At 40.7% G+C, this 22,676-nt stretch overlaps 1 protein-coding gene across 3 annotated transcripts in view; it reads left to right on the forward strand.

The window, feature by feature from the left end:
* The window catches only part of TLL1 (tolloid like 1), a 190,985-nt gene that overhangs the window by 159,069 nt on the left and 9,240 nt on the right, over positions 1-22,676 (forward strand). For all 3 annotated transcript variants that reach the window (XM_073232629.1, XM_073232627.1, XM_073232628.1), the window contains 4 exons: positions 129-254; positions 2,773-2,900; positions 15,241-15,454; positions 21,923-22,173. In XM_073232629.1, coding sequence (XP_073088730.1) covers positions 129-254; positions 2,773-2,900; positions 15,241-15,454; positions 21,923-22,173 — 719 coding nt within the window. The remainder of the gene's footprint in view (positions 1-128; positions 255-2,772; positions 2,901-15,240; positions 15,455-21,922; positions 22,174-22,676) is intronic.

The raw sequence follows: 22,676 nt of genomic DNA on the forward strand, positions 1-22,676 counted from the left end.
TTGTTGGAAAGAGGGAATTTGGTGACTTAGTTCACCCCTTACCAGTGTTAACCACGATTAAATGACTCCCCTTTCATACCTTTTGTTTTAAAGAGATTTGCTAAACTATGGGGTTATCTCCTTGCTAGACAAAGACGAATGCTCCAAGGACAATGGCGGGTGTCAGCACGAGTGTGTCAACACAATGGGAAGCTACGTGTGCCAGTGCCGGAATGGGTTTGTTCTGCATGAAAATAAACATGGCTGCAAGGAAGGTAGGAGAGGGGTGATCTCCTGTGGACCACGTCTGCAATTCCATGCAGTTTGGGTAAAGCTCTGCCCCCGGGTATAGAGTCATATCAATGAGGGATGTCATTGTTCCCTACCGGAATGTCAAAGAATGAAGATGCAGCATTCAGAGGGTGCAGGCACACTGTCGGAAACCTCATACTACTCCAGGCTCTGCCCCGCACCCGTGGGTGGCTTTGGAAGAGCTGTGTAACAAACACGGACGTTGCTGTGCTGCCAGCTGGTGCCGAAAACACCGTGTATCCACAGGTCTCTGCAGAACAGACCTTATAATGGTCTCCCATCTTTACACTTGGCCTCTGCTAAATGTTTTGCACTTGGTTTCATTTTCCTTCCCAGAAGACCTCATTGTATGTGCTATACAAGTCATGCCACTTTAAATGCCAGGAGAATCAAACTTAAATGCCTACCAGAGAAAAGACATTTGAAAAGGGTAGATGCTGTGTTTTAAGTCATTTTTAAAGTTTTCAGTCGTGGTTTTGGCCAAAAGGAAGAAAAAGCATACTAGTAACATAATAGTTGCCTACCAATATTCCAAGATTTTATAAAACAATGATCTTCACCTTGTTTGCCAATGTGAGCTAGACTCCCATCCCGGGAAGTGATCATTCAGGTCTTATTTCTTCCTTCAAGGGTCTGATCCTGAATTTTCTACTTAACTTGGATGGATGCCTATTTTGAAAGAATTACTGAGACACATTGAGACACATATTGTAACTTTAGTCATTAGCATATGTAGATTGGTAGGCATGAGACCAGACTCCGGTGAGGGAGCAGCTCTGTATGCCCACTGGCACAGCACAGCATTCCTGAATTGACTCTGGTCCCATTCAGTTCCATTCAAATATGGTCACATGCCATGGCTGATTTTTCTTTTCTCTTTTTTCACTGAGCTAATGACAGTGCCCAGAATCATACACAGACAGTATTTTTTTGCTCTTTTTTACTCTTGTGTGCGAGCATACACCCATGAAAATTCTGACATTTGTAACCTGGTGAAATATTTACTTAAATCAATAGGCAGGGAGACAGGCCCAGTTCTTTTGCAGATGCAGAAGGTAATCAGAAAAAGAGACAGCTTTTGCAGAGTATGCATGTAGTCCATGGCTTACAGGCAGCAAATAGATTTAGATATCCAAGTCCCTGTTCATTACAGTAAATATGTTCAAGACAAGATTTCATAGGAAACTTCCCTTTAGAAAGAATGATATCCAGGTACCCCCAAATAAAGTTTATTTTTATTGCCAGTAAAGGGGTTGGATTTTCTGTCACCTCTGCCATAGAATGGCCACCTTACAGCCTCTTGCCTTTGTCCCTTAGGAGACTTCCTATTTCAGATGGCAGGGACAGGGAAAGCAAAATTCAGGAAACCCATCAAGACAGGATCCAGACTTTAAGGCTGTTGTCTGCTACATGTCCTATAATGTTTGAAATTTCTCCCCTTCTTGTAGCCCTCTCATAAATTCAAGCCTCCTGATGGACCCCAGTAGTTAAGATGCAGTCTAGCAGGTCTAGCAGTAAGGAATGCAGCAAAGCACATTAACTTCGCACTTCAAGCTTACTGTGCAGCACTGCGGTGTGATAGGTAAAGGATTTTGCCGAAGAGGCTTATTGCAAGTTCTCAGAGAATCAGTCATATTTAGGAGGGATATAACATACACACAAGCAGTTCCAGTCTAACCTGGATGTACAGGGCGGTGCTTCATGAATTACAGAGAACAACCCCCCAGAAGATGTTCAGTATTTCTGAAGTTTCTCATTACCAGGATGGGATGTCTCCTCTAAGGTGTGCTTATTTAAATTGTGAAGAACCTGAAAGAATGTAGTGTTCACTGATCATGTCGTCTTTGAAATCAGTTTAGGAGTTTGCTCCATGGCTAGGAACTGTTCATTTATTTTTCCTGCTAGTGCTTTCATTTACTTTGATGAAATTAGCATTGATTTGATTTAGCAGCTAAAGTTGTGGTTTAGGTATGCAAAATGTATACTTGAACCAAGGGAGAGAGAAAATGTTAACACAGGGTTTTCTGAAAGTGTCTTAAGGATGTTGATTTGCTGTAAAGGATGTTTCTGTCCTTAGAGAACAGTGAATTGAAAATGGTGTAGTCCATCGATTTCTGTTTGTGGCATTGCATTAAACAGTTTGCACATACATACCAAGTGTTGATGCTCTTGATTGTCAATATAGATTGCTCTAGTAAAATCTGAGCTTATAGATTTGGCAATTTAAAATAGTTCATTTTATTTTTGGCATTTATCTCATTCACCATAAACACAGTAAATTTCATGCGAGCAAGAAAACAAACTGCCTGATTATGCTCAGCAACATACTTGCTGTAGCAGATGAACGTGATAACAGTGACTAAAGTGATGATTAGTGTTTAGGAAAATCTTTCAGCAGCATAGTGGCTAAGGAGGCTGTGTCTTTGCTGGCCCATCCTGGGCTAGATCTCTGCACTGATTGTGTTATTGTTATTGGCACAGCCGAGTGTGAACAGAAGATCCACAGCCCAAGCGGCTTTATCACCAGCCCCAACTGGCCGGACAAGTACCCAAGCAGGAAGGAATGCACGTGGGAGCTCAGCGCCACTCCCGGCCATCGGGTCAAATTAGTAAGTGACTGTCATTCTTTCTGTGAGGTGGTTGCCTGTGGCTTTGTGTCTAGCACCACTGAATTAAATCGAGTGAGCAGGCAGCTGGGAAAAATTTTCTTCCTTATGTTTTCCTGCTTTCACTGCACAAATCCCTGATTTCCTGCATGGAGGTGCTAACAATGGCAGCATGTGGTTCTGCACCATGCTCTGAACCTGGACGCCTTCAAAGCCATTATTAGTTACTACCAATCAGCAGCCTCTCCTTCCTAACATGTGGGCAGATGGGAAAATAAGTGAAGGAAGAGAAGGGTAGCAAGGAAGCAATAAAACAAGTGTTCACTTAAACACAGCGTAGTGTCTGCTGGCTGTGTGTGTCAGCTGTGTGCACTTCCTACACAACGCCTGTGTCATTTTGTCTTGTGGTTGTGGGGCATTATTTTTGGGTGACATAGTTGCCTTCTTTAGACAGTTACTGACACCCTTAGGCTTTACCCACATTCACGTATGAGTGTAATGTTTGTCCTCTGTCCTGCATTCTTTGAGTCTTGCATTCTGTCCTGGCTATCTGACAACATATATTAATATTACCTAATAATTATTATACTATTAATATTATCTGGTAATATGTATTAAATTTCATTACAGGCTACAGAGTGCTTAAAGAGTATAATCTCATGAAAGAAAATACAAGAATAGAGAAATTCTAATAATTTCCAGTGGTATGCTACTGTCAAAAGCAGGAGAGAATGCCAGCAGGAAGGCTCAGGACAGTCTGGTAGGCACCAATACAGAGGATACGCTGCCCATTTCTGGTAGTCTACTGCACTAGTCCAGCTATAAGCTTAATTCTAGAGTTCTCTTTGAACCATTTATTTTTATTTTTTAGTGTGTATATACTATAGGCTTTTGATTTGTGGCTACCATAAAGTGCATATATAACAACCTATCTCTACAGCAATCTATTTTATATTGGTAGTCACTTAAGTTTGAAAATATTCCAAAAGCACTAACTTTTTACTCCACTACACCATATATTTTTATGTCATATTTTACATCTTTTTATTTTGTGTATGCCTTAACTAAAATTGTAGATAGAGTTGATTTTACTACTTTTGTCTTTTGACCTTCATAGTAGCTTTATAAGTGGTTGACTCACTATCTTTACTATATGTTTGTTTTTATCAGAGAGATTTTTTTTCTTCCAACTATTTTGTTGTTTCTAGTTTTGGCCTTTTCTTTTCAACTTAAGTAGGTGCCTTTAATATTCCTTGTAAAGCTAGTTTAGTACTTATGACCTCCTTTAGCCTCTGCTTGTCTGGGAAACTATCTCCCTTTCTATTTTGAGTGGCAGCCTTGACAGGTAGGGTATTTTTTTTTTAAATTAATTAATTTATTTTGTTGTCATTAATCTACAGTTACATGAAGAATATTATGTTTACTAGGGTCCCCCCTTCACCAAATCCCCCCCCACAAACCCCATTACAGTCACTGTCCATCAGTGTAGTAAGATGCTGTAGAATCACTACTTGTCTTCTCTGTGTTGCACAGCCCTCCCCGTGCCCCCCACATTATACATGCCAATCGTAATGTCCCCTTTCTTTTTCCCCATCCTTATCCCTCCCTTCCCTCCCTTTCTCCCCAGTCCCTTTCCCTTTGGTAACTGTTAGTCCATTCTTGGGTTCTGTGATTCTGCTGCTGTTTTGTTCCTTCAGTCTTTCTTTGTTCCTATAGTCTTTGGGTTTGAGGTGAGTCTCTTGTAAGCAGCATAGAGATGGGTCTTGCTTTTTTTTTTTTTTTTAATCTGTTTTTGAACCATTTCTTTTAGTGCATTTTGGGAGTTTTTCTTGGCCAATGAAGAGCTCTTATTCATCTGAAGCATTATAATAATAAAATTAGAGACAGTCATCAAGGCAGTCATAGTGCACAGAGTTCCTTACAATAACCGCATTTGTAAAATATCAGGAAATAACTTCCCAGAGATATCAGTTCACTTCAAGCAGTCTTTGGGAGGATGCCGGATGTGAGATGACAGCCCTGCAGGGATCTGATTCTTTTCCAATCCCACCCCAGGTGCTGATTGAGAGGGTCCCTCTTCGAACCTTGTCACCCCAGACAGAAAGGCAGCGTTTTTTTCAGTGGTGCAGCTAGCCAAGGGAACTGGGGAGAGAGGTTTCCTGAAGACATTTTTTGTGTAGATCCGAATTTTGTGTGGTATCATACTCCTTTTGCCTGAAGAGCTACTTTTTATATTTTGTGTTGGGTATGTCTGTGTGCCCCATTTTTAAAGATATTTCCTTTAGGCACAGAATTGTAGGATGGCCATTCTATTTTCCTGCCTGCTCTGTAAACACCTGGCTCCATTATTTTCTGGCTTTTTCGGTTTTTAGTAAGTCTGTTGTAAATCTTATTTTTATTCCTTTAGAGGCATGATTCTTTTTCCTATGGCTGCCTTAGACATTTTCTTTTTATCAGCAGCTTGAATATAATTTATGTAGCATGCGTGTATGTGTGTGTTTGGTAATTTTTTAGGATTTATCCTCAGAATTCTGTGAATTTCTTGCATCTGTTTCGTGGTGTCTGTCATGAATTTTTAAAAATTCTTGACCATTATTTCCTCACAAAATCTTCTGCACTATTGTCTCTCTTTTCCTGGGATCCAAATTACAGTTATGCTGGGTTCTTTCACATTATCCCATACCTCTTGGATGCCATGTTATTTTTTGTCACTCTTTTTAAGTTAATTGAGTGATTTCTGAAGTGCTATCTTCAAATGCAGTGTCTGCCTCTGAGGCTGTCCAGAGTGACTGATGAGCCTGGCAACACATTCTTCACCTCCTATCATATTTTTATTTCCAGCAATTCTGATGACTTAGACAGTGTCCAGAGTGTATTAGTCTGTGTGGATGCTGTAACAAAATACTGACCAAGCAGCTAGTTACACAAAACTTAATTTTCTCACAGTTCTCGAGGCTAGAAGTCCAAGATCAAGGTGCTGCCAGTTTGGTGTCTGGTGAGACCCCTTTTCCTGGCTTGTGGATGGTTGGTTCCCTTCTTGCGTCTCACCTGGCCTGTCCTCTGTGCTGTAGGGAGAAAGTGCCTCAGCGTCTCCTCATCTCCCTAGCAGGACGCTCCCTCATGGCCTCCCTGAAGGCCTCACCCCCAGTACATGAACACTGTGGATTAAGTCACCAGTGTATGAGTTTTGGGGACACCACTCAGGCCATGGGGCCATCTCTGCTGAAATTCCTGTACATCTTTCATATTGCATTTATTTTCACTAGAATATTTGACAGTTTACTCATAATTACTTTAAATTTCATTCAGTATTTTGAACCTGGGGGCATGTCTGTGTCTGCTCTATTATTTTCTCTCCTCACAGGGCATTTTTCTCCTTGTCTGTTTGTGTGTCGTGTACTTGTTGACTAAATGCTAGACACTGTGGATGCAGCTAGAGGGACACACCTCTTCTGTTGGGCCCTCAGTGTGTGTGGAAAGGTGCTGTCTGGAGAACCCAGTCAGTATCAGCTGAGTTGGGGTGCTCCCATTCCTGTGATTCCCTGCAACACTCCTTGGGCTTTGAATTCCTTTTCCTGAGATTGGAGGCTGGGAGGTCAGAGGTATTTTCTCAATGTCGCAACTTTGTCTGCAACTTCCCTGTTCATTTCCACCAGGGGCTGCTCCCTTGTGCACACTTTAATTTCCCCCAGGGGAGGCTGCAGTGTGCCCATAATTTGGAGCTCACTGACCTAGTGGGGGGGATGATGTAGCCCAGCCTTCACCCTGTGCAGGCCCTGTGTGGGGGGGGCTTAGATGTGGCCTTTCTTGGTATTCCTGCCTCTCCTTCTGGCATCCACACCCCATCAGCTACTGCTGGCTGGCCCTCCACAGAGGGTTGCTTTCCCCTTCCCAGGGCAGCAGACATCTGTTACCAGTATAGGATGCTGTGTAGGGGACCTGCCCAGAGGTAGAAGTGTCTCTTGTTTTGTTTTGACCTCTCCTTGGCCCCAGTGTGTCTGCACCTTTGCCCTGAGGTGACAAGACCCTCTGCTTTTCCCTCTGACCTTTTCTGATCCATTATAATTTCTTCCCCAGTTGTGGCGCACCCAGTGTCCTTCCCCTTGTGGTCTGCCACCAGTGAGCCCACACTTGTATCTCGTCTCCTAGGTCCCCAAGATGCAGTGGGCTTTCTTTCTACTTGGTTTACCAGTGACTTCAGCTCTTGGATATGTTTAGCAAAATTGTGATTTTTTTGGTTTACTAGGACTTTCTTGTTGTTGGGGTAGAAGCAGGGTTGGTTCTGGCTTCCTACATACCCACAGGGAAATAGAACACCTCACAACCCCAATTTAAAAACTACATATTCCACATGAGGGTCATGTCTGTTCAGCAGTGATCATACTTACTTGTTAGACTCTAAGAAGGAAAACAAAAGCTTTAATGCAAATATTGATCTTTGTGTAAAGTATTTGACTTTGTGTTCTTTATAGTAGTTATAGTCTGAGCCAGGTTTTCTCAAATATTTGCCTGATTCAGAATTACCTGGAAGGCTTGTTTAAACACACAATACTGCCTCCCCAAAGCTTCTGAGTCAGAACATAATACTGATTCCCCCTTTGTGATCCCATCAATCATGTTCACGTAAAACCTGACTCAATACCCCACAAAGAGTCATGAGAAATCGTGTTCTGGCACTGGTTATACCAAGTTCCAGTGACATTTTATTTTTAAATTCTTACCATTTCATGTTGCTTATTTTACTGTGGTTATCGCCCTTTTTGTACTTAACTAACGTCGTCTGCTTAACACTGAAGTCACGTCACCATCCATGTGTGTCTACCACTGGACCTTTGCCAACACTATATAATTCTAGTTCAAGCCATTCACAGCCTGCCCGTGTCCTCTGACACTGATTATACAGGACATTTAATCAAGAAGTTATATTGTTTAACATGAATGCATTTTTCCTGGTTTCTTTAGGATCCTTTATTTGCATGGAAGAACTTGAACCTAAACCGAATTTGGACAATGGACTCCATGGACACTTGGGAATTACTAAATCTTTTAACCCCTTAGGCCAAGATACTTAGTTACCAGCTCGTCTCTGTGGGCCAGGGGAAGAAGAAAAGCAAATCAAACATTTTCTGTCCTTCTGTGCACCTAGGACTTTCTTTACAACATGATTGTCACCCCTCTTTCCTTAGTGGCATGGGCAAATAAGGAGACATTTCCAAATATTTCACCTATTCATAGAGAAGCAAAGGAAAGGACATTGTCCTTGAAGACAGTTTCATGAGATATGAAACCTATGTTGTTTGTGAATTTTGAGAGGTTTACTATTGTTCTGACCCAAATGTTCCTTGAACTTGCTACAAAGTGCTGCTGACTGGCATGCATGCAGCATTGTGTAGGTGTAAGAAAACCTTCTTCCACTGTCTGAGATAACCTTTATTTTAGGGAATTTGGCCTATTTGTAGGTTATTTAGATAACCTCATAATCACGGAGTAAGCAGAATTACAAGAGATTCTGTGCTGTTTGACAGACAGCTGCACTCCTGTGAGGGGTTACTTGTCATGTTAGTCACGTGGGGTTATCCGCATCTCATGTGCTTGCATGAAATATAAATACTGAACTCTCAGTAGCAGTACAGAGATGTGAGGCTTGTCCTTACAATGAAGCTAGTCCCCTGTATGCACTGTCCCACTGCCTATTGCCCTGTGATAAGCTAGCTCAAAACCCCGTGGCTTGACACAAGTGGCATCTTATATCAGTAAGGTTATAACTCCAGCAATGTTTGCTAGCAGTTCTTATGCTGTCCATGGCATTAACTGAAGTTGGTAAGCGATTTTCGTCTGGGGCATGGTCTGGTTTGGAGGGTGATGGCTTTAATTGCGTGTCTGTCACCTTGGTGGAGAGGCCGAGAGGCTTCTTAGCTGACAAGCAGTACATTCACATGTGACCTTTCCAGCCTGGTGGTCTCAGGGGAGCTGTGCTCTTAACATGGTAGTTCCAGGTGCCCAAGGGGAATGTTTCAGGAGGAGCAGGGGGATGTCACAGGGGCCCCCGATACTACCTCTGCACATTCGATTGGTAAAGAAATAACGAAGGACAGCCAGAATCCAAGGGGAAGAGAATTAGACTTTATCTCTCAGCAGGAGAGTGACAAAGAATATGTAGCTGTCATTAATTCCACACGTGCTTTCAAACAGGAGGACTGCACGTGTTTTCTCATTGCAAGGATAACACTGGGAAGTTAGACCATACTCTCCGGTCAGGTTTGCTGTGGGTCAAGTCCAGAATGTGCAGCCAAAATGCCGTTAGGTTGTAGTATATCACCTGATATTCAAGCAGGAAATGTGTAAAGGTGATTTTTTAAAATGTCATAGTGAATACTGCCCAGTAATGCAAAACAGCAATTTGAATACGGTAATGACGTAAATTATGTCTATACTGAATAATAAACAGTCACTAACATTTGTCCCTAAATCATGAATTTACTATCCTAAAGTTGAACATAAGAATTAAGTGGAGTTGTGTTTTTGAGTGAGTATGTTTTTTGTATTCTTTCATGTCCCTTTTCTGAATTTATAAAACACTGAAACACTATCTTCATACGAAATATCATAAGCCAGAAAGCTGAGAGCCAGAGATCCTGGGAGTAAAACTTCTTAAAATCTTAGACACACTCTCATATGTAAGTCTACAAGTAGAAATATGAATGTTCTCAAGTTTTCGATTTCTTAAAAGCGCCCTCCTTCCAAATAGTAAAATGTGGCTCAGCTGGTCACATCTCAGCGTTCACAAAACTGTGCTTGGACTCAACAGCGCTAAGAGCCAATGTGTATATAGTGCCGAGGTTTCCAAGTGGCTCCATGGATATTATCTCTAACCGGAATCACAAAGTGCTGACAGGCGAGGAGGCAGCCCCAGGCAGTTGGTGACTTGATAACGGGTTCTCCCTCTCATTGTGTCTTATTTTCCATGATGCTTTCCTGCACTAGGGAGGAAAGAGATGCTCATTGCCATGTGTGCACACAAATTTAACTGGAGAGCAACAAGACAAAGTTACAATAAGTAAAGTAAGACCAATGTGCATCAGAGAAATATGGATGGATGAGGAATGTATATTTTGAACTCAAAGAGCTTTGGGTCTACACCTAGCATTTCTATTTACTAAAAGTCTCATCCGACTAACCATATTATCTTGGGAAAGATACTTAACCCCTTAAAGCCTTGATTTCTTCATCTGGAAATTAAGAGCTAATACTTCCTTGTGAATTTGGCATGGTGCTTTATTAATGCCAATAAACATTGATATGTGATATCAAAAGAGTCTTAATAAGTGTGATAAGACTAATAATAAAATTATATACCATTTTAGTGAATAATTCAACCCCAATCAAGATTTTGTGTTGCCTTATGAATTTGAAATTCAATCATAACCATTAAAAATGTAGCTAATGATTACTTGTCAAAAAACATTTTCTCTGAAGAGCCAGATAGAAAATATTATAGATGTCATAGACGTTGTGTCACGTCACAGCTATTTAATTCTGCCATCTCAGGGAGAGAGCACCCACAGATGATGCATAAATGAACAGATGCGGCTGCATTCTGATAAAAGTTTAGTTACAAAGTCTGGCTGCAGGTCAGACCTGCCCTTTGGGATTCTGGGCTAGTTTGTTGACCTGGGCTAGGAAGGCTGGGACTAGTTTGAAATCGTGGTGTCCTAAGCATTTGTCATCATTTTCCCTGAATCACAGAGGATGTAACCATCCAGTCCTGCTGTCTGTAGCAGGCCAGGCTCCCCACCCCAAGGAAAGCCATGTCCCACTCCTCAGAACTGTGTGCAATCCCAAGAACTGTGTGTGTCCCCAGATGTGGCAAAGGAACTGTGTTAAGTGAAAATGGGGAGATTGTCCTGGGTCATCTGTGGGCTTGGCGTAGTCACAGGTCATCCACAGAGGAGCAGATCTGGGTAGAGAAGACAGGCAGCACCACTGGTTGGAAGACAGAGGAAGAGGGCCCAAGTCAGGGAAGGTGGCAGACTGCCGAAGCTGGGCAGGGGCAAGGCCCTGGTCCTTAGCCGGGACCCCGGAGCAGCACCCTGTCCCCATGTGGACTGCTGACCCCATGGCTCTGGGACAGCGGGAAGCAGTTTGCTGCAGCAGCTATAGGAAGAGGATGCATGTATTCTGTTTCTGTGTATGTGTGTTTAATCATGACATGCTGATGCGTGATAATAGCTCTGAGGTAGAAAGAAACCTCGAATGAAAGATAATAAGAGAAAAAAAGTGTTCTTACCAGAATAAGGACAAGGGTTTATTATTCCTGGCTTCATCCTGTCTTGTTTCTGACTCTACTGGTCTTAAATATATGGTACTTTTTCATGTTTGGAATTTCTCTTTGTTCAAAACAAAACAAAGTCCCCAATCACAGGAGCAGACAGCAGTAAGTTAATGTGCTTATATAATTTTATTTGATTTACCATATCCCAGAGTTATGCTAAGAGTTGAAGCTACAGTTGCAATTTGGAGACAGAAGACAAAAATACCTGCAAGTGTTACGTGATTCTCTGCAAAACCACAGGAAGCAGGTCTGATCACGGTTGTCGAGGACTCCTGGAGAAGAAAGGGTCTTTTGAGCAGAAGCTTGGGGCTTGTGTTCTACTCTGCCATTTTTTCCCATGGCTTCTAATCCTTCCAATATCTTGTGGGAAACTGAATAACATTTCTTCCCGAAGACAGGAAAAGGCATAAAGTGGGGGGTCTGGGAGCCCTAAGTCTCCCCTCACAGATGCAAGACCATGGCACTCTCTTTTATTCTCTCAGTTTACACGGTCACCCTGGCTAAATTTTATTTCCGCATTAAGCGCTCTCATTTTACTTTCTTGTCCTTGGTGAATATGTGTTGTAACTCCGCATGGCCTCATCTGTGAGCGGCTCCTGTATTTTCAATAATGTGCCTGTGCAGATGTGCACGTGGGGACAGCCTGCAGAAGCCTGGCTGGGGGCCAGCCAGGTAGATTAGGCTTGCTTGGTGTCCCAGAAATACACAGCTGCTCTTTCCAAAGACTAAAACAGGAGTTCAATTTTATTTATTTTGCAGAAGACTCCTTAATCTCTTAGTTCGCCTTGTGGGAAATGCATGAGGATTTCTGACTAGAGCTCATGGTTATTTGCTCTTTTTGGTCTTTCTAAAGTCTGGATTAGTCACCTTAAAATCATAGAAACATAAGCATGGTATCTGTAACTTTTAAATGTTTGAACAAAACATATCCATAAAGGCTTAGTGGAAAGGCTTACAAAAAATAATTAAAAGTCTCAAAAAGGGGACAGTATTTCAGCAAAAGCAGGTAGTTGAAAGTCCCTTATAGCCCTGTACCTATGCCTTGGAAGCAGCCCTGCCCCCATCACACAGCTGAAGGTCATTTTGGGGTCCTAAGTATCTGGGCATGGGATGGGGACATCTCTGTAGCAGGTTCCTGGTGTCTGGAAATGTTCATCTCTGCCTCATTTGCATGTAGAGATTCAGGCTCAGCCTGTGTCTGAGAATACAGCAATAAGTTACGTAATTCTGTTTCTGAGAACTGTAACAAACTTTTTTAAGGGTTTTCCAGTTTCCCGTGGGCCCCTGTAATGCCTGTCGATGGCCCAGGGATGTTTTCATAGTGGTGAAATCATGGTACTTGAGGTCTGTCTCTGTGGGTGTCTCTGTGATGCTGGGGCCAGTTTAGGAGCCTCAGCATGCGAGCTAGTCACACTTCGCTTGTGTGTTGTGCAGCGTTCGGGTTAGGCTAGAAAGGACCTACCAATCTTTGCAGTTGACCTGAAAGTTGGCAGTGCCAAGAGGGAAATTCATTAACACCCTAATGAATGAGAGTAGTTCATGTCCTTGAGAAATTATCAGCTGCAAAGAAATTGTCAGCTGCAAAACCTTTGCCTAATTTGACTTTTCTAGGGTCAGTCTGGTTCCATTTGTAGTTTGATAAAAAGCTGGAGCCAGCTGGCTCCTGACCAGGTGCCAGCGTGCCCCAGGCCACCAGCTCAGTGCCACCTGTGCGCTGTGGCTCTTCCGTAAAGCAAATATTATGATTGACTCCAGACACCCACATCTCCTCAGAGAATGAAGACTCTTAGTTATCTCGTTTACTTAGTTTTCAGTGTACTGAACACGTGTGGTCTATCAATTCTGATCCAGTTTCAACTTTTACTTAAAGGGTCTGCTTTAGAACACCGTCACCCCATTCTTACATTTCCTTATCTACACCTAAAACCTTTGCTCTTCATACCAACAGATGGAGGATGGCTTTAACTCACACTCAGAAGAGACAGGTATTTGATACGCAGACAGATATTATTTTCCTGAAACAATGTTTTTGTCCTCTTGAAATAACATGGATCTTATTATTCAGAAATGTGGCTTCATGTTTAATAAGGAATCCTGGGTGTAGTGAAGCCCATTTTCTTGTACTGGTTTCTTAACAGATGCAGATGGATGTTAAGGCTGTGTGTGTGTCCACAACGGCATAGAGGCGGGCGGGCACATCCCACGGACTCCGGGAGCCCTGCGTGCCCCCACGCAGCTTCGCCATCCACTCGCTGGCCTTGACGTGCGGTGGGTGGGTGGGTAGATGAGCAGACCTGACTGGCCGACCAGCCAGCATCCATTCAGGGGCTCCTCTGTGCCGGGCTCTTCTCCTCCCTCTGCCGCTGGCTTGGGGAGACTGGAAAGTGCCAGTCCCCTTCAGAGGCCACCCCTTCCAGCGTCCTGCTCCAGGGCAAGTGAAGGCTGCCATCTCTCCATCACCATTCTGTTTTCTTGCACTGTTTCTGTTTCCACAGAGATTCTTGGTGCTATATTGGATCTTTTTGGCACTATCCAGTGTCTCTGGTTGAATGAACATTCCTTTTTACCCATGATGGTTACAACGATAATGTGCCTCTGATGCTGGCTGGTTATAACATGGGACTTTATCCCTTAAGCAGGTGCAGTGGAATGAGACAGGGATCAGCCCCCTTTCTCGTCTATGTTTCCTGAAGTAACGTCCATTCTTTTCTCTTACTCCCTAATTAATACCAGCTGTTTCCTTCATTCCTTCCCTACCCCTCCACAGTCAGAGGTGATGGCAAACAGTGGTATGGTTTGGAATAGGTAATCCTGCCCAGCACTGAGGGAGAACCATGCTTAGTCACTTTTTTCTTTACTAAAATGTGTGTCTTAATTAAGCTGAGAATTATGATCACTGAAGAAAACATGTATGTAAAACTTTATGTGCAAATATTTTATGCTGCAGGGACTGTAGCAAAATTAATGAATTTTCAAGTGTATTTACATTTCTTCAGGTTTATTTTCTTTATGTATTTTTATCTCTGCTCTATAGACTTAAGTAAGAGTGATCGTTTGTTTATTGATTGTATGATGGTTTTTCTGAGGAAAGGAAAAAGCATTGGCAATGGCATATAATAACCTAGAATTCCTGCAATTATTAAGTTTGGGCAGTATTATTTTCAGTCAATCTCAGTTAAATTTTCCTTGGTGATATCTAATATGTTACATATACTTAATGAATTTTTATTTTAAAAATTTGCTAAGACATACACATAAAAATTACTGCACAGGTAATTATTTTAAAGTATTTTAATATAATTTATTTTAATTATTTTTAAAGTTACTACATAGAATTATTTTTAAATGGCAATGCATACAAAACTTTGCAAAAATCCAAATATTAAAATAAGTGTACCATCTATCAGAAAGTAAACTAAGAATAATCTACCTAAAGTCATATTAGTATTCTCTAATAATATGGGTTGTAAGAGCTAAATAAAGAAATATATAGTGAAAACTCCCTTTGGTTTAGTTATTTTATTAAGATTTATTAAGTTTAACTTTTGTGGCAATATAATGATTGCTATGGGGTTTCTTTCTTAGTTTAAGTCTCCACAGATGGGATGATGTTCAATAGCTCATGGTCATCAAATGCAAAAGGAATCAATTTTTTAATGTAATTATTTAAAACTTTCTGATGTACTTAGAATAAATTCAGAATTAAATTCAAATGGAAATATCATTTTGTTGTTATAATCTGTCTAAATTCTGGAGAAGATTTAATTGCAATGGTGGAATTAGTTGCAAGAGTCAAATAATAGAATTGCACATGGAGTTATTGTTATTTTCCCAGATTTTACATTTTCTTGATTTCATCTCATTCAATAATGTGCTTTATAGATTCAATTGTTTGTATGGCCTGTACATGTTATTGATCTGCATTTCTGCTCCAAAGACAATAATTCACTTTGAGTGATATGTGGTGCTTTGTTTTTCTTTTTCTTTCTTTCTTTCTCTCTTTTTTAATAGGCCTTTAGTGAGTTTGAGATTGAGCAGCATCAAGAATGTGCTTATGATCACTTGGAAGTGTTTGATGGAGAAACGGAAAAATCGCCAATTCTTGGACGACTATGTGGCAACAAAATTCCAGAGCCCCTCGTGGCTACTGGAAATAAAATGTTTGTTCGTTTTGTTTCTGATGCATCTGTTCAAAGGAAAGGCTTTCAAGCCACACATTCCACAGGTCAGCAAACACGGCCATATGTCTCTTTTCTGACTAAGACCCAGGTATCTGTTCAGGTGAATGCAGTGGATCCTATGAAAGGATCATAAGTGAGTCTCCAAGCGCAGCACTGAAGCCCTGTGAGAAATATTTCAGAATACGTGAGAACAGGCAACATCCTACTGACACATTTTTGTAGTTGCTCAGAAAGAAATACGAGTTTGATCTGATTCGTGTTTCATGCATCATGATCGAGTAGAACTGTCACTATTTGCATAATGTATTCTTTAGCAGTTTGATTTGTATGCTATGTTTAATAACAGATAGAAATCTATAGCTTGGTATTAAAAAATTATGGTTTCCTTAACATCCCACCTGGTTAAGAGAGCTTTTGCATTAATATATTTTTGTAAATCAAATTTGGGATTTATCTCTGTGTTCTGCAGAATCTCTTTTCTTCCCCCTTTTGTTTGGTATGCAACACATCTTCCCTCATCTTAATCCTTAATTTGAGCTGTAATGAAAGCCTTCAAGCAATAAAATAAAATTTAGAAAAATATGGAAAATTTTAGGCAATAGTGTAGAATAACTTTTTTTTTTTACAAATAAGAGTCAGCTTAATAATATATCCTATAAATATCCAGGAATATCCTTTTTTCTTTTTTCAGTTAAAAAAACAAACCACAGTCATTTAGCTTATAGTGACACCTAGCGGCATTCGCAGTACATTAACTAAGAGGCAATCTTGGTGTAAAACAGTATAGTCATTTACAAATTTGTCCGTGAAACAATTTCAGTGTAGTCATTTTTGTCAGGGTTTCCTGCTTAGTTGTTCTTATTTTGTTGGAATTTTAATCATGCCGTTGTCCAATTTTATCTTATAATAACAGAATATACTCTGGAATATTCTGTTATGAAGGTTAGATTTATACTGAAACCTATTTGTGAGGAAGTGGCTATTGTCAGTCTATCTCGTTCATACGAGTAATAGTTCAACTCATCAATAATTGCTCAACTCAACAAATTAATTGCTTCTCATGATTAATATAAATATTTTGGTTTGAGAAAAATCTTTCATGGACTATAGAAATTTCTTACTAAAAAGGATTCTCCATATATTTAACATTTACTCTTTAAATATTTTTCTGATAACTTGTTATGCATTGTAAGAGTGGAAAAATTGGAATTCATTACTTCACCAATATTTTTCTGAGAGCTCAGAGTTCATGGCATTTTTATTTTAATATTCTGGCTGTCACTGGTTCCAGGGAGGCAGTGTGAAAATACTTTGTCAAAACTGTTGGAATAGCTGATGATTTAGTATTTTTAAATTATCTACCTATAAATCCCTTAGTGTAATAAAACTTACCTTAGAGTTTCTCTTTTTACCCTTTTTGAATGGAAAGATTAAGATTATATTATGTTCCAGTGTGTCAATACAATCTGGGTTTTTAGTCCATCTGTGCCATGTACCTAGCTCGAAACTTTGGAAAAGGTAATTTCTGTGGATCTCAGGTTTGTCATCTGTAAAATAATAGTCTCAAGATTTTCTGCAGCTGTAAAACTCCACAACTCCTTAATTTGCATATCCTCTGATCATGCACTATTGTTTGTATTATCATTAGGAAACCATTGACAGATCTATTATAGCAGAGATCATGTACTGACAGCCAGCAGTGAATTTGACATTTCCTTGGCATTTTAGGCACAACCATGTACTTAACATACACACTTTATACACGTTCCGTCCTTAAAAGATTCATGTATTGTAGGCATTATCATCTTCATTTTTCAAATTAACAATATAAAACATCTGGAGGATTAATTTGAAAAGATTCTAAAATTATGTCAAAGCCCAGATTTTATCCTAATTCTGACTGTCTCCAAAGGCCACATAACTTTCCACTGTATAGTACATTTTCTCTTAATGTAAAATTTTTGGATTAGGAAGGACACCAATACAAACTGGATCCCTATTATCTGAAGCAATAGGTAGAAATGGACTGCTTCCTTATAGAAGTCTTACACAAATCCTCTGGTCAAATATCTAACTGACTGGGCTCGTTTTATTTCCCTGTCAGTTCACACAAGTCCAAATACCTACATGAGCAACCTCGTCATATTTTGTTGGCAAAACACACCTTTGATATCGTTTAGTCCAGTCCTGTCATCTTAGAAGTGTGGATTCTGAGACAAAAATGGAAATGACAACAGAACAGCACAAAAACTAACAGTTGGGATTCGAGTCCTGGCTTCCCATCTCCTGTTAATTTGTTCCTGGCAGAATTGTTGGCATTATCTGTTCATGTGTTTTTAGTTGAAGTATAATTGACATTCAGTGTCCTATTAGTCTCAGGTGTACGTGATAGTGACTTGACATTTTTATACATTACAAGGTACTGTCCATGGTAAGTGTGGCTACCTTCTGTCACCATACCAAGTCATTACAATATTACTGACTGTATTCCCTCTGCTGTTTTTTGATCCCCATGAGTTACTTATTGCAGGAAGCCCTTTCAGCCCCCTCCTACCCTGGCAACCAACAGTTTGTTTCCATGCTTTGTTTTGTGTTGCTTTCTTCTGCATATTTTTACCCTCACTTAATCAGCTATGTTGGAATTTCTGGGTAGATTTATATAATACTGTCACTTTCTAGTGTCCATATGTGCTGAACTATTCTTACGTACTGCCCACTTTTTATTTTTCTTTCATCAAACATTTATTTGACACCTGCTTTGGATAGACACCATAAGGTATTAATAATTTATAGTAAAAACTAGGAATTTGTGGGAATTTGTAGGAAACTAGAAGGAATTCCTGCCTATTGACTGCATATAGTCTAATGTATAGCTTCTGATTTTTGGACACTTTCAGCTGACAAGACAAAATCCAGAACCACATCTGTCACATATTCATTATTTATTGCTTCCTGGAATACATGTAACCATTATTGCTGGACACTGAAGTATACATTTTAACTTACTTGAGTAAATTTTTATTTCCATATACAATTTAATTTTTTTGTACAAGAAAAGCTAGGGATTTTGCAACCAGGTGATTAGAAATATTTTCTAATACAGCTTTATATCTATTTTTTTCACAAGTAATCTGTTCAAATCCACGGGAAGTGGAATTTATTGGAGATCCCTCTTTTCCTCTGACTATAGTTTCAGATTCTAAGGCCAAATTTATCTTCATCAGATATTGAATGGTATTATACCAGCCTTAACTAAACTCATTGAAGGAAACAACTCTTTCAGTGAAAGAAAAAAAAATGATCCTGTGTATTCTCTCAGAGGAAATCTCTGTTATATAGAAAAAGAGAAGAAATGTGGGGGTAGAAGTAATATTTTAAAACATGGCATTTTTGGTATTGTCTAGAAGGACTTCTATAGCATATGGCATGATACTATCTGTCAATGACATTTAAAATATCAGTGCATTATTAAGCTTCTTAAAAAGGAAATTTGATGTAATTCAATTAAGTTGAGATGCCCACTAAAAGCATCTCTAGATCAAGGTGTAAGATCTCTCCAGAAATGTAATACTTTCCCAGGAAATAAGCAAACATGTCTTTCCAAATTAAAATGAAGGCCACCCTGGGTTTTTCTTCCCTTCTTGTTACCTTCTTTGCCCAGGTTCATTTTCCATTTCTCAGAATTCTGGAGAAGATGCTCTGGCAGCTTGTATTTTCAAATGAGTGATTTAAAAATAGTATTGCTGACATGCTGAACTATTGCTTTTCTATTGGTCCTGTCTTGGTAAATGAATAGGGACACATGCAGGAAATGTGTTTACTTAAAAATCTTTTATGTTAATGTTGAATTAACCCTGTTTAGATGATATATTGACCATATTTTGAAGAACTGCCACAAGGATTCTCAAAGACAGTCACAGGCACTTAGCCTCAGGCTGCCTGCTGTTTTCTGCTCATGGAATTTCTCTCAGGGCACAGCAAAATCACATCTCTTATGAATATAATATTAAAATGTTCATTCTTAAAAAAGTATTCTCAGTCCTAAAATCCCCCTCTTTTTCTTTCTTTCTTTTTGTGTTTGGGTCATTAATTCCAGGTTTATGAGCTTGAATAGCAACCCCTAGGAATGAAGTCATGTACTGAAACATGTGCAAACAGGGGAACTGTCTGAAACATTTTAAGTCACCGTTAAATGTAGTGCAAGTCATTTATTCTGAATATTGCTGTTTCCTAGAAGTTTCTGACAAAACCATGTAATGCTGCTCACTGTCATTTTCAGATTCCCAAAAGCCTTGTGAAGTCTCCTTTCCTATTTTGTTCAAATACTTCATTTCTTCCTTGACTTTGTTTCAAACTGTGGCTGGCAGAGAATTCTCTTCTGGCTCCTGGCCTTTGTTTTGCTCCTTTGATTCCATTAAATGGGCACACAGAAGCAAGAGCCTCCTCCCCATCTCACAGTCCACCACTTCAGGAATAAAGTCAATACACTTGTGGACAGTTTAAAAGTTAAAAACAAAACAATGTATCAAGCTTTGAAAATAGGTAGAATTATTAAAAATCTGCAAATGAAATGCTTATATATTTACATATTGAATCCTAAAATATTTTTTACAGTAAATTTTGCAGGCCTTCAAAAATATAATTCATCCTTTCCAATAATGGATTAATAGTGTTTTACAATGTTTTTCCATTTTTCTGGCTTTTCCTTTCGTACCTGAGTGGATATAGGTGGTGGTGCTTAGATGTTCTCACTGGAACATGATGGTGATGGTAGCTCACCTTACATGGCTTTTTGCATGTGCCAGGTAGACTTTGAGCATTTTACGCATCTTAATGCACCTACTCTTCCTCTGGACTGTGTGGTGTGAGTGCTGTCCACACTCCGCATTTCATAAACAAGGCATGGGACGCAGCCCTGCAGCCGAACAAGAGCAGAGCTCAGATCTGGACCCAGGCAAATTGGCTGTGGAGCTCTGTCCTGGGACAAGACTAAATTCTTCGCGTTCTTGGGATGAGAGAAGCAACCGGAGGGCAGGGAGGGCAGTCTGTATGCAGTCGCTGGCCTCCAGGGAGGGTGTCCCAGGCTGACTGGTCCTCCAGCCTTATTGGAGTGAGTCTAGCACATGTTTTTGCACATATTCACAGTGTAACAGTTGCTCTGGTATTGACAGATTGTGTAAGATTAAGGGGCATTAAGAGGTACAAGTATCCAGTTATCAAATCAGTAAGTCACAGCATAGGAAACATGATCAGCAGTACTGTAGGAACTCAGTACGGAGACAGCTGATAAGCATACTTACCGTGGTGAGCATTTCGTATAACTGCCGAATCACTCTGTGGACACCTGAAACCAGTATAATACTGTCAATCAACTATACTTCCATAAAAGTAAATAAATCAGGGGAGGTGCCCCACCCGTTATCTGGAAGACGGGCATCTGGATTCATCCCATAATGAGCCCTATGGGGGGGCCACTCTCATGACTCTCCTCATTGGGATTCAAAAACTTTTCTTATTTAAAGACACCGAACTGCATTGTGGATGAACCAAATATAAACCCCAAAATACAAGCAGGAATCAGAGCTGCCTAATCCAGCCTCAAGGACTTCCGCTCACAGACGACCGAGAGAGTGTGCCAACTGTGTTTTGGTACCCAGTGCTCGGCTCGTCCAAATCTTTCCACATTTTTGCTTTGGTACCCCCCCAACCCCAAGTCCTCCCAGCTTTCCTGGGAATTTTCCTGGTTTTAGCACTGAAATTTCTGCTTCCAGAACTCTCAGTGCTTCTCAAACAGAAAGAAACCCTACTTTCTCCTGTCCTCTGCCTTTCGTAAATATTTAGTTATGAAGTATTTGGGGCTCAGACTACAAAGCATTCTTAAGAAATTTTTTTGAAAGCTTTTACCTCTAAATTACACCAACCATAAATTTTTCATGCACATAATTATTTCCTTGGTCTATTTACCTCTAATGAAAATGGTAAAGCACATGTTTACTAATTTCTGAAAAAGAAACTGTAATAAGAGCAGTAAAGACTTTTTATTATTACAAACAGAAAATGTAACTAAATATGTTCTAGAACTGTGAAGGTAACTGTAATGAATGATGTGTGCATGTTTTTAATTAGATGCATATTTCTACCTAAGTAGTACTGTTCAGCATATTCTATGTGGAGAGTTCTATCTAACGCACACACACACACACACACAGAAATTTCATATATTTTGTTGATTTTTAATTATTATTCCCTCTGGATTCTGTGTTCTCAAATTACACAGATTACACTTGAATTTAAGACACTGACCATGAAAACAGTCATTTGAAACTAAAAGCATTTGTTGAGAGGTACGCTAGGGCAGGCACCTGCTTAAAGGATCTTCATGTGTTCGTGAAATCCTCACACCCCGTTAAGAGTGCTGCTGTTAGCCCCATTTGCACTTCACCTGCTTCGTGTCACCCCGCGGGTCAGAGCTGCGGCGCCCCCGAGCTGACCCGTCTCCCTTCCCCGCGCAGAGTGCGGCGGCCGGCTGCGAGCGGAGCCGGGGCCCAGGGACCTGTACTCGCACGCGCAGTTTGGGGACAACAACTACCCGGGGCAGGCGGACTGTGAGTGGCTGCTGGTGTCCGAGCGGGGCTCTCGCCTGGAGCTGACCTTCCAGACCTTCGAGGTGGAGGAGGAAGCTGACTGCGGCTACGACTATGTGGAGCTCTTCGAGGGCCTGGCCCCGGCGGCCGTGGGGCTGGGTCGGTTCTGCGGATCGGGGGTAAGTAGGCAGGATGCACAGATGTGCTGGGAAAGGCCTGTGACTCAGGATGACGGGGCAACATTTGCAGACCGGCAGTGTTTTTCCAAAAAAACGTATCTTGTGTCATGAATGCGTTGACAGATCGAGGCCCACCCTCCTTCCATCTTCAGTGCATTTATTCGCTCGATAATCTCCAAGACAGTCTGATTCAGCAGCTATAGTTTCTTGTTACTCTCCACACTCTAGCTTCTTTATTACTGTGTTTTATTATGTGCAATAAATATTTAAATATTTAATCTAAAAGCAATACACTGAAACACAGGACCTTGCAGAGCCCGTAGACTTCTTAGAGTGTATGAGGAGAAATAACAGGCACACCGTTCAAATGGGCATTCTCCTCTCCACAAGTGCACTAGGCCGGTGGCAGGGTCCCCACTGCTGTGTGAGCTTGTGCTGCCAGAATGTGGTCCCACTGAAACGCGTCACTTTGCAGGACAGCGTGCCAGACACAGGTCGTGGGT

Source organism: Manis javanica, chromosome 3 (genome assembly GCF_040802235.1).
Source record: "Manis javanica isolate MJ-LG chromosome 3, MJ_LKY, whole genome shotgun sequence".
Classification (NCBI taxonomy): Eukaryota; Metazoa; Chordata; class Mammalia; order Pholidota; family Manidae; genus Manis; species Manis javanica.